This window comes from Heteronotia binoei, chromosome 6 (assembly GCF_032191835.1).
Source record: "Heteronotia binoei isolate CCM8104 ecotype False Entrance Well chromosome 6, APGP_CSIRO_Hbin_v1, whole genome shotgun sequence".
NCBI classification, from domain to species: domain Eukaryota; kingdom Metazoa; phylum Chordata; class Lepidosauria; order Squamata; family Gekkonidae; genus Heteronotia; species Heteronotia binoei.
In genome coordinates this window covers 67,793,179-67,805,749 of record NC_083228.1, presented here as the reverse complement: position 1 = coordinate 67,805,749, position 12,571 = coordinate 67,793,179, and the positions used below count along the sequence as shown (strand labels likewise).

At 41.2% G+C, this 12,571-nt stretch overlaps 1 protein-coding gene across 5 annotated transcripts in view; it reads left to right on the top strand.

Moving 5' to 3' along the window:
- Positions 1-12,571, top strand: part of ADD3 (adducin 3) — a 258,754-nt gene that overhangs the window by 195,837 nt on the left and 50,346 nt on the right. For all 5 annotated transcript variants that reach the window (XR_009555571.1, XM_060241696.1, XM_060241697.1 and 2 more), the window contains exons 2-5: positions 5,639-5,859; positions 10,239-10,377; positions 11,757-11,908; positions 12,052-12,132. Coding sequence is in view for 4 of the 5 variants with exons in the window: in XM_060241696.1 (XP_060097679.1) it covers positions 5,665-5,859; positions 10,239-10,377; positions 11,757-11,908; positions 12,052-12,132 (567 nt within the window). In the remaining variant the exon portion in view is untranslated. The remainder of the gene's footprint in view (positions 1-5,638; positions 5,860-10,238; positions 10,378-11,756; positions 11,909-12,051; positions 12,133-12,571) is intronic.

Here is a 12,571-nt window from a genome sequence, read left to right as displayed (position 1 = left end):
ATTCTGATACACTATTCTAAAAGAGAAATACATCGGAATACTGTGGATGTATAACTATATTCAGTGAGAGTGAGTTTAGCATCTGTAATGAGACAAAACGCCAATATCCCTGTTCAGTCCTGGGGAGGTGTTTGTTCCAAGTTTCATAATAATTTGTAATTAATCAGTTTCTCTCTCCATTCTGTTCTTGAAGTTCCTTTGCAGTAAAACAGCTACTTTGAGGTCACCCATTGAATGCTCTGGAAGATTAAAGTATTCTCCTACAGGTTTCTCAGTTCTGTAATTCCTGATGTCAGATTTGTGTCCATTTGTCTTTTGGCGGAGGGTTTGCCTTTTTGCCGTATGCAGAGAACTGAAGGGCATTGTTGGCATTTAATGGCATATATAATGTTGGAAGATGAACAAGTGAATGAGCCTGAGATGGTGCAGTTAATGCTGTTAGGTCCAGTGATTGTGTTGTCTGGGTGTATGTGGCAACAAAGTTGGCACTTGGGTTTATTGCAAGCTCTGGTACCAGTGTCCATGCTCAGAAGAGATGTATTGTTGTGGGTGAGGAGTTGTTTGAGATTAGGGGGCTGTCTGTGTGCAAGAAAAGGTTAACCCCCCCCCCCCCCCGGTTCTTTTGAAAGAGAGCTGTCACTGTTCAATAGAGGTTGTAAGTTGTTGATGATATGTTGAACTGTTTTCAGTTGTGTGACCACTAGTGATGTTCTGTTATTTTCTTTTCTGGGTCTTGTCTTGTAACAAGTTTTCTCTAGGTATCATTCTGGCTTTGTTAATCTGTTTCCTGACTTCATCAGGTAGGTACTTTAGTTCCAAAAAAGTTGTAGATTACTCAGGTGAGAATCTCTGTCAGCAGGATTGGAGCAAATGTGACTGTAGCATAGAGCCTGGCTGTATACAATGGATTGTTTGGTATGGTAGCTGGAGGCATGCAGGTATATTTGTCTGTCAATAGGTTTCCGGTATAAGGTAGTGTCTATGCGTCCCTGACCCTGTATGCTTCTCTGATTTGGGGTAGATGGGTAGTTGCCCTCCATTGGGTTGAGGCTGCAGGAGCCCCTACCTTAATTTCTCCTTCCAGGATACTATGTTAGGTCTTCTGATAGCCCAATTTCCCTTACACTTTGTTAGTTTTTTCTTTAACTGATTAAGACTCTTTAAAATTCCATAGATTATAGAGATCAATGAGCATGCCTTGTACTTACTGGAATCTTTCTTCATTGTGGGAGAGTGTGAGTAGGTTCCCCCATCCCCCTCAATAGCACAGTGATATTTTTCAGCATGCCTTTAGAGTTGCTGAGAGTTTTGAACCCTCTATTTTGCTTACAGGGTTTTATTATAAAGATTATCAAGTGGAGGGGGGAGGGGTGGGCTCCCTCTTGGGTATCCTGCCCCCCCAGGGAAAGTGTATGTGCAATACATAGCCTCTCCTTTCCCGGTGTAGTTAACGCCGCGTGGTCACTGTCCGGCTATGCCTGGCAGATGGTCACTGCAATGGCCTCTCCTGCATTACTGCATCTGTGGCAACACCTTCCTGCTGGTCCCCCCCGTTTCTCAGAGAGTTTGCCACGTCATGGTGCGACCGAATGTCTGGCGGTATAACCGGATGGGCAGGCTGGGCTCACCAACCTTGCCAGCCAAGAGAAGGAAAACTCTAACATCAAACCCGGGCAGATAGAGCTCGTTAATGTAACACCTACCACCTGGAGGACTCGCTGCCGGCGTCCCGGCTTACTGGGCCATGGCAGATGACCCCAAGGTGAAAGGGTGGAGCCAGTACCGCGCACACTGTGCTTCACCTAAAAATTCCTCTGTGCAGGCCTGAAGGGCGTATCCACATCCACAACACACAACACACCAAGTCCTGCAGCAATGGGCAAGGGGCGAAACGGCAGGTGGAAGATGCCACTGGAAGACGCAGTCCCGATCCTGCATGTGGTCGCCTGATGCTGACCCGGAGACGAAAGTCCAGCAGCCAGCCTCCGGGCCTCAGCTCTCTCTCTCTCTCTCTCACGCTCTTGGGGGTGGGAAGAAGAGCCTGGGGAGAGTGGCGGCAAAAAAAACAGGGCTGCAGGGAAGAGCCCGGGGAGAGTAGCGGCGGCGAAAACGGGGCTGCGGGGAGAGCTTGGGAGTCAGTGGCAGTGAAAATGGGGTTGCAGGGAGAGCGGGGGAGGCAGGGAAGAGCCCGGGGAGAGCGGTGGCAGCAAAAATGGGGCTGCAGGGAGAGTGTGAGAAGCAGGGAAGAGCCTGAGGAGAGCGGCGGCAGCAAAAACGGGGCTGCGGGGAGAGCGGGGGAGGCAGAAAAGAGCCCAGGGAGAGCGGCAACGGCAAAAATGGGGCTGTGGGGGGAGGCAGGGAAGAGCATAGGGAGAGTGGTGCCACTAAAAACGGGGCTGCAGGGAGAGCGGGGGAGGCAGGAAAGAGCCCAGGGAAAGCAGCAACGGCAAAAACGGGGGAGGCAGGGGAGAGCAGCAGTGACGAAAGCGGGGCTGTAGGGAGAACTTGGGAGGCAGAGAAGAGCCTGAGGAGAGTGGCGGCGGTGAAAACAGGGCTGTGGGGAGAGCTTGGGAGACAGGGAAGAGCCATGATCTTAGTTTTTTTTCTTTTTTGATGTTGAGTTTCAAGCCTACTTTTGTGCTCTCCTCTTTCACCCTCAACAAGAGGTTCAGAGACAAGGGCGGGTTATAAATCTATGGTCTAGTGCCAAACTTTCTATGCTGTTTTTCTATTCAAGTAATATCTACTGAGTTTCATCTGAGAATATTTTTTGCAACACGTATAAGTGGGTAGAATCTGCAGTGTGTAGATATTCTCAGAAATCCAGTTGCAGGTCAATGGAGCTGTTTTTTATTAAGGGCTGTTCATGGCTGAGACACCATCTGGTGGTCTATTGAACTCTGCCTGCAGCAGTTCATAGCAACTTGATTTGTTATCATGTTTCTGAAGTTACAGTCGTGCTTGAAAATAGTGACATTGATGCATTTTTGTTCTTGGGAAAATTAACTTGCCTACAATTTTGGCTATTTTAATGGACATTTATTTATTTAAAACATTTATGTGCTGCCATTTAGCCAAGTAAGTCCCAAAGTGGCAAAGATTAAAACATGTCAACATTTAAAATAAAAAATATATAAAACAATTCAGTTAAAACATATTAACACATGTAACACCAAAACCAGGGAGGTGAATCAATAATAGTTACTGGTTGGTATGCCAAACAAAGCATTTTTTACTTTTTGATGGAAGACAACAATAGAAGAGGGCAGATTAATCTTCCTGGGAAGGGAATTCCAGCATTTTGGTTTCATGACTGAGAAGAGCCTTTTGCTGCTTGCCACTCTGTCTATCCTCAGATGGCAGAGGCATCTGAAGTAGCGCCTCCAAAGATTACCAGAATGTACAAATATGTTCATATGGGAGAAGGTGGCCCTTCAGATATGCTGGCCCCAAGCTAGATGGGGTTTTAAAGATAAATTATCAGCACCTTGTATTGAACCCAGAAGCAAATTGGGAACCTGTGTAGATAGATCAAGACTGAAGTGATAGGGTCCCTATGACCTGCTCCAGTCATCATTCTGGCTGCAGCCTTCTGCAGCAACTATAGCTTTTGGACAGTCTTCATGGGCAACCCCATGTTGAGCATGTTGCAGTAATGTAATCTTGATGTTACTTGGGCATGAATCATAAAGGCCAAGATGTCCCTTATCTCAGGAAGGGCAAAAGCTGGTGAAGGGCAATGTTGACCACTGGTGTCACCTGTTTATCTTGGATACAGAAGCATCCTTAAGCTGTGAACCTACTCCTTTAGGGGCAGTGTAGCCCCATCCTCAACAGGAGATATCCCATTTCCTAGGCCAAATCCCCCCCCCATCACTAACACCTCCATTTTGTCAAGATTAAGTTTCAGATTGTTATGCTTAATCTATTCCAAAACTGCCTCCAGGGACATGTTCACAGTTTCCACTGTAGTGCCAACTCAGCCCATATCTCTCCCAACAGCTTTACATAGGTTTTTAAAAAGCAAAGGGGACAAGATGGAACTTTACAGAGCGCTGGAGGCCAAGGGGCAGAACAGCATTTCCCTAGACCACACTCTGAAACCTACCTTCAAGATAAACTGAAACCACCATCGAATAGTACCTTCCAGTCCTAACTCAAAAGGCAGTCCAGAAGTATATGAGGATCAATGGTATCAAAAGCTGCTGAGATGTCCAGGAGAATTAACAATGCCACATTCCCCTGTCCATCTCCCAGCATATGCCATCCACTAGAGTGCCTAAGATTGTTTCAGTCCCATAACCATACCTGAAACCGGATTGGAGCATATATAAACAATCTGCTTCATTCAAGAATCTCTGAAGTTTCATAACCATCACTCGTTCAGTCACCCTGTTCAAGAATATTATGTTTGAGACTGTATGGTAGTTACTCAGCTCTCTTGGGTCCAGAGTAGGTTCCTTTTTAGGAGTGGACACATTGCTGCTAAATTTCAGGTAGGGGCAACTACCCTCTTGTTTCCAGCATCCGGTCTGCCACCTTGCCCCTGACAGATTTAGAAAAGGAAGGAAAGGTCCCCTGTGCAAACACCAGTCGTTTCCGACTGGGCAGCCATTAAAGCCAAGAGTCAAACAAGCATGTAATAGGTTTCAGAATTTCAAAAATCCTATCCACATCCTCACATTGGACAAGCACAATATCCGTAACTGGACACTTGACCACCCACTCCTGTCACTGCTAATCTAGAGTCAGAATAAATGCAAGGAATTTTATAAATAAATAAGTATCTGCAAAGTACTTGAAATTATCGCAAACAACTGCAGATCAGTCCACCTCCTATTGTACACCGGAATGTGATGGCCTCTGACTACCCAGGAGAGTTTCACGGGTCTACACTAGGTGCAGTAGAGGTGAACTACTATTTTATTAGCTGTAGGATGCAGTAGAGGTGAACTACTATTGATCTTCTTGTTGTTCCAGTACTCAGGAGTGCTCTGAGAACATGGAGGAATGGAGTCAGTCCCTTACTGGACTATAGAAAGAGACAGCAGTGCAGCATTAGTCTTTGGCTGCCTCCTAAGTGAAAAGTGATGATCTCTGCCCTTTTGGTTATGCTCAGGATATGAGAAATTTTTTTTTCTTTGAAACTGGCTTTGAAGAGGGAAACTCTGTGGATCTTTTACTGTTCCAGATTGTCTATCAGCGGTCGCTATGAATGTCACAAGCCCTTTGGGCCTTCTGGAGAACTTGAAAGGGAGATGTTAATGTCTTACTTCTAGTACTAGAGATTGAAAATTTCAAGAAAGTTTTAAGCTGTAGCAGAATTTTTCCCTAGGAAAAATGAAAAAAAAAATGGGGGGGTTGGAATACGTGCAATATAAACCTACAAATACTGCATTAAAACTATGTAAAGCATAATTTATAAATTAGCATCTACATATTCTTAATGCAAATACTGCATTAAGAATATGTAAAGCATGATTTATAAATTAGCATCATAAATATGCTATGTGGCATATTTATGAGTGCCAATTTTTGTTTTTCTCTGCCCACCTTTAGGAAAGGTTTGCACACACTTTGAAAGTTTGTTTGACTTTTTAAATGTCATTAAATCTGTGCTGGCTTATTATTATTTCAGGTGAAGAGAGTAATCCATATTGAAGTATGAGCGCCGATATGAGCCAGGAAGTAATCACAACCCCTCCACCTCCTAGCATGCCTCACAAGGAGAGATATTTTGATCGCATCAATGAAAATGACCCTGACTATATCCGTGAAAGAAACATGTCTCCTGACCTCAGGCAAGACTTCAATATGATGGAACAAAGGAAGAGAGTCACCCAGATACTGCAGAGTCCTGTAAGTAGGATTAAAGGAGGGAAAAGAAATAGTGTTCCTTAATTTTCAGCATTTCACATTCATCTGTGTGCGTGTGCCCACACACACTCCTGGTTTTAAAAAAGAAAAACTGAAAATAAGGAGAATCATCTTGGGCTACATAATATCTAGAGGGAATATCTCAGGACCCATGGAACTCTTCACCCAAATAATCAGTGGATAGTTTGTGATGTATTTATTTGCAGTTTTCATGTATGAACAAACAGTCCTTTATTCAGAGGTTTACTTTTTTCCTCCTCTCTTTATTCTATGCTTCATTAACACTGCACAAAAGTAGCTTCCTCACTACACAGCATCTGATTGCTGCTGAGACTCAAAGGGAAAAGAAACAAAGTCACTGGCCAGATATGTACTCTTTAGACATTCACATGCAGATCAGTGTCCCAGTCTTATTTTGAACTCTTGTTTTAAAGCTGTCTCATAAAATTTGGTTTGCTGAAAAAGTTGGATTGTACACTCGACCTTTTCTTGCAAACCAGATCAGTCACATGAAGACATTTAAGACAACTTTTACCATGGGAAATTTGTTAGAACACCAATTTTATACTCCTTTGTGAAATTAATACATAACAAATTCAGACAAGCCTGTTAATAGAATCCAGCATAGATCCACAAATTATAATCTGTAGAAAATATGGCTTTTTAAAACAGTCCTCTGCTTACTAGATGTTCTTTTCCACATATCTAGTTGTTATGTTGTTAGTATTATGTGCCAAGAAATCCCCATTAGCCACAGGAGGGGTCAGGAGTAATCCTTTCCAGTAGGATATTATAGGTTGTAATAGAATCTGAAATATGTAGGCTGTGAAAGTTTTTTCCACAGATATTTTATTAGCTAGAAGTATGGTTAGAGTTTTAAAAAACAGAATATAATTGGTGACAACAAATAGCATAGAAAGGTTTAAAACAACAAAAATAGAACATTTTGAACCTGAACCTGAGCCTCTTTCAGATACACCCTTGACATTTCTGTTTGGAAAAATTGGGCAAAACTTTAAATGTTGCCCTCTTCAATTAATTCAGGTTTTTCTTTATTACCTTTCCCATTTACCTTGAAACTATTATTACAACAGACGAGTAATTCCATCTTTTCACTGGAGCAAAATTTGGCTAACTAATCACAGTAGGTACACTGTAATTAGTTAGCCAAATGTTGTACTCTGTGTATATAGTAAGTGGTGACTGACTGGATGAAGACAGTCATTGTGGGTCAGAAGTCCCGTACTCTTCTTACATAGTTAGAGCTTTGTCACATGTTTTAGGAATACACCAAACAGAAACTAATTGAAAGAGTATTTTCTGTTTTAAGCATATTTCAGTAGAGCACTTGAAAGTGCTAAATAAAATACACTGTCATTACACTACACTGATAAAAATTAAACTTATAAGTCTAATACAAAAAATGATGTTCTTTGTGTTATACTGAACTTTTTACACTGCTGTGCTAAATAAATAGATGCTTAATAGTAGTAAAGGTAGCTGTCCTTTTTCTAACAGGCTAAATCACAGTGTGTCTATTAATATTTGTTTATTATAAATAGATTTTCAAAAAATCTGCAGATAGGAGCATGTATTAGCCATGAAAAGGCTGAAAGAATGTATGTATCTATGTTTATCTTTAACTTCTCTTGAGACATCAAACTTTTCCTAAAACTTTTAATATATTAATTTTACCTTCACTCATAATGAGGAGACAAGAGCCCTCAACTTTCTGTTTCTTACTCGTTTTTGTAAAATGTAGACAGACCATGCATATTATCTTGTTGTAAGGTAAAGCACCACAAAAGTTTCCATTGTTGGCACATGCACACTTGGTTCTTCTGGGTTGTACCCTATGTATACAGCAGGGAGCCAAGCATTCTTGCTTATTGAAAACACAAATTTGCACATTTCTACAAAATGTGATAAATTACAACTGGTTTACAGCTATTACATTATTAGTAGCCATTACTGAGAATTTAGATTTGCTGATTCTCATCTTGTTTTTTCCCATGTGGTCTGTGGGCTAACTTTTTCTCCAGTTCATAGCACAAAAAAACGGTTTGTGGAGAAAACTTATAGTTGTAACTGTATTTTCTAGCAAGGACGGGTTATCAGCTCCAAATGTTCTGAGCACAAGTCTTCAGCTATATTGCTATTGCCAAAAATCCACCGTGTTTTCCTTTCTCAAGTCCTTAACTATTACTTTCTCCTTCCAGATTTAGAATGAATGATCTAGCAATTTGATAATACTGGCATCAAGATTGTTAAAACCTAAATCATTCCAGCAGCATTTTCTATCTTATTTTCCCCTTTGTGATTTCCAGTTGCATTAGTTAATGGTACAGTATTCATATATGATCTGTTTAGAATGTATTTGAAAATTACCATGGCTGTAGTCAGAACTGTACAGCAGAATATTAGCACTTTTGCAATACATGTTCAGAACATAGTCCATGTCTCCCAAGGACAAAGCCACAGAAATGGTGAACTCTGATCTGGCATCTGACCTTATACCCTTCTGAGTATGGGTGAGGCAGTGTGCTAGCACTGGATGTGTACAGCACCACATAATGGTTTTAAAATTGTAACTGTATTTTATTGGTTTTTAAATTGTAAATATAAATGTCATTAGCTGCCCTGAGTCCGCTTGCGGAGAGGGCAGGATAGAAATTTAAGGTAAATAAATAAATAAATAACCAGACAGACCATCAGAAAACATGAGGTCTAAAGCAAATAGTTGGAAGCAAAGGCAGAGCTAGAGTATCTAGCTACTGAGTTCACAGAGCTGTTTGTTTCTAACCAGTATATGGCAACGCATATATCTTCCTCTAAAATTGGGATCCCCGCAGTGACTTAGAACAGAGAAAAGTATGGCATTTATGCAGTTACTCTTCAGCCAGATGTACCTCTAAATTGGAGATGTTTTCTTGGAAACATGAATAATATGCAAATAGGTAGATTATTTTGGTGCTCTTCCTATGGAAGGATAGAGGAAATGTTTGCAGATCCTGTTGCGGAATAATGTTTTATATAATGTGATGCATACTGAAGTGAAACATAGGGGCAACGTGTAGGTTTGGATAGCTGGGAAGGTGTTGCACACAGAGATCTATACTCACTGTTCAAGATTCCCTACATATTCATTAGATCATAGATGTCTATGGCACTCCTCCATTTTGGATGGTAAGAGCATAATAGATGCTCTCCTGGGTCAGACCAGTAGTCTATCTGCTCCAGCTCTCTCTTTCAGGGGCCTGACTCAGATCAGGACCATAGTGGGGGGCCTGCCTTCCCCCATGCTGGCTTTCCAAAGTGAATAATGCCCCAGGATCATTATTTCCAATGGGGAGACCACACTTGCAAGCATTTGGTGAATGTGCAGCCCCTCTGAAGGAGCATATAATGCCACTTGGGCCATTTCAGTTAGGGAAAAATCTGTTTCAGATCAGTTTTCAGCACTTCCCTATCCTGTAGTAGTCTTCTGTGCCGTAGGCGCTGGAACATCACAGAAACTACTAAAGGAGGATAGGAAAATGGTGAAAACTGAAGAGTTAAGAAAGGCGGAGCATCACAGAAGACTAACCTTCTGGGAGTGTGCCCTCTCAGCCTGTGAGGGGATGGCTGAAGGATCAGGATCAATCACTCAAAACATGTACTTTGGTGTCTTTTCTTTCCATCTCGATGCCAGTTCTGTTTATCCTTGACACTGGGCCACCATAAGGATAAAGCAGCCCTCTAGTGCTGAGCCAACACAAAAAAACAAGCCTCAAAAGCATCATGCTCTTTCTCCTAGTGTCAAGAAAAGTGAGAAGGACCAATGGAAGAGGTATTCCTGAGTGCCAGAAAGCTATCCACTAGATAGTTCTTTGAGTATAAGTGGAAGTACTTTACCACCTTTGCTCCAAGACAGGATAGTACCCATTCACTTGTGCAGTAACTTCTATCCTAGAGTGTATGTTCCACTTAAATAAACTAGATTGGGCACATTCATCTCTTAGGGTCCATTTAACTAGCTGCTGTCTCAGTTTCACAGCCTGTATTCATTCCCAGGGCCATACATTCTTCAACCAGTCTCTGGAGAAAGTTTTCAGGACTTCAGTGATGCTTCACTCTCCAGTAACACCTGCATGGAATCTTCAGTTTATCCTTGCCCAATTCATGAGCAAGGGTTCATTGAGTTCATTCAAATGGGTTCATTTGAGTCCTATACCACCTGTGATCTCAGTCTCCTCAAAACTGATTCAGATTCAAGTATGTTTTGATACTGAAGTAAAAAGTACCTGTCTTGGTAGTAAAATGGAGATGAGTGCCTGAATTTATTTTGAGGTTTGTTCAGTGATACTATGATATTTTTTCAGGCTTTTCGGGAAGACCTGGAATCTCTTATACATGAACAGATGAAGAAAGGCAATAATCCAACTGGACTGCTTGCATTACAACAGATTGCTGACTACATTATGGCAAGTTCTTTTGCAGGGTTTTCTTCATCTCCCTTAAGTAAGTAAATATTGTATGCAACTAGTGTTTCTTTTTCAAAACTAAAATAACAAAGAGATCCTTTTTTAATGGCAAAAAAGGAATGCTGTTCCTTTACAGATATTTGTAATTTCCTTCACAGATAACAGATTTGTTCAGTTGGAGATCAGGCAAAGGAACAAGCATTTTATGGGCTATTTGAAGCCCATTCTATTTTGAGCTTTGGAGTGGTTATTTCAGTAAAATCCTGTGACTAACATTTTTGCTTTTTTAAAATTTCTGGTCCCCATTATCCTGGGCATATATGTCATAGAGCTAATGTTCTATTCATATATGCTCCCCCCATTTATTAAGGGCAGGGGCATCTTGGCCTTAAGGCCAGTGACAAAAATCCCAGTGGGCTATCTCCCCCTTCTGAGTAAGGGTTGACCTTCATAGCTACCACTGTGGTGAACCAGCAGCCCTTGTAGCTGCCACTGGCATCACTCACAACTGCAGCTGTGAGTGAACTGGTTACCCTGACCCCACGTTGGGAGGGTGAGCCACCATAAGCAGTGTTGCATGCATCCTATGCAGGGCAGGTGACCAATGGCAACTCACATGGGCACCCAGTTCCCTCATAGCAGCAACAACTCCCCTATACAGGGCTGGGCAGCCAGCTTACTGAGAGGGCAGCAGGAAGATACATCTTTTGCTCCTTTTTCTATCCTTAATTGTGGGGCGAGGGGCGGGGGCTAGGGGACAGTGCCCTTTCCACGATCAGTTTTGCTTCCCAATCTGCTTGTAATTAAGACAATAGTTCTTTTACTTTTTTCTTTTATATTTATGCCTTTTGATTGTATTGAATTATTTATTAATAAAGATAACAGAAGAATATTAAATGAGCCAAGAAAAAGTGGATTTGTGAAGTTCTTTGTAGTTGTGGAGTTCAGATGTAAGTAGTGTTTCAAGGCACTTGCCTACATCATCTACTTGGTTCTGCCTATCTTCCTCAAAGTCAGAAAGTGAGTGAACTGGCTACCCTGGCCCCATGTTGGGAGGGTGAACCGCCATGAGCAAACTGGTTGCATGAGTCCAGTGAGTGTAGGAAATGGGCAAGCTTTGCATGCAGAAGACCTTGGATCCAGTCTAGGATCTTCTGTTAAAGATGGATAAGGAAGTTGGTGATGTGAAAGACTTCTATTCTGGAGAGCAGCTGCCAGTCAGAGTAGCCAATACTGATATTGTTAGTATAAGGCAGCTTTATGTGTTCATGTGTTTGCTATATCTAAAGTGATAGTAGGGAAGGTATTTGAAATCATAGTCATATTAGCAATTTCTAGATAATTGTAAATTGAGATCTGTATTTTTCCTTTGGAGATAGTTGCTATGTTGCTTATTCATTTGTTAAACTCCTTTAGGTCTTGGAATGGTTACACCCATCAATGACTTACCTGGGATAGATACCGCTGCATTCGTGAAGGGTGAAAAACTTACTCGTTGTAAATTAGCCAGCTTGTATAGGCTGACTGATTTATTTGGATGGGCACACTTGGCTAATTCATATATCACAGTAAGTATCTGGTGTTTTTCATTCATTTGTATTGTGTTCCAAGGCACATTTATACTTTCAGCCCTGCAGATTACATATGTTTTCCTAGGATTAAGCATACTTTTGGTTAATATATCAGTAATATTTTCTTGTTTTGTTTACAGGTAAGAGTCAACAAAGAACATGATCACATTCTTATCATTCCAAAGGGCCTGTCGTTTTCTGAAGCTTCTGCCTCCAATTTGGTATGTAGAAAGAAAATTTTGTAGATGTTCTTAAAAATTATTTTTGTAAATATTATAAAGATTACTGTGCACTCTCTTTGTCTCTCTGTTTCTCTCTGTCTGTGTCTGTCTGTCTCTCTCTGCATGTGTTTGTGTGTGTGTGCATACACACACTACACTATACTATACTATACTGTAATATACTATAGGAAATTATTTATGTGAGTACCGTATCTGCCTTTGGAAAGAGTCTGTTTCTGAGCATCTTTTTTAATTTAAATCTTGTCAGAACACTTTTTTAAAAAAATCTTGAGACAGAACCCATTCAAATTACTTGAAAGTAGGACATCATGCTCCTCAAATCTGTCAGGAATTGTTTGACCTCTTTAATTCAAGGCTGACAATGTAATTTATTTATTTGTTTTATTTAAAACCGTTCAAAGCCACTTTTCCACCTAGA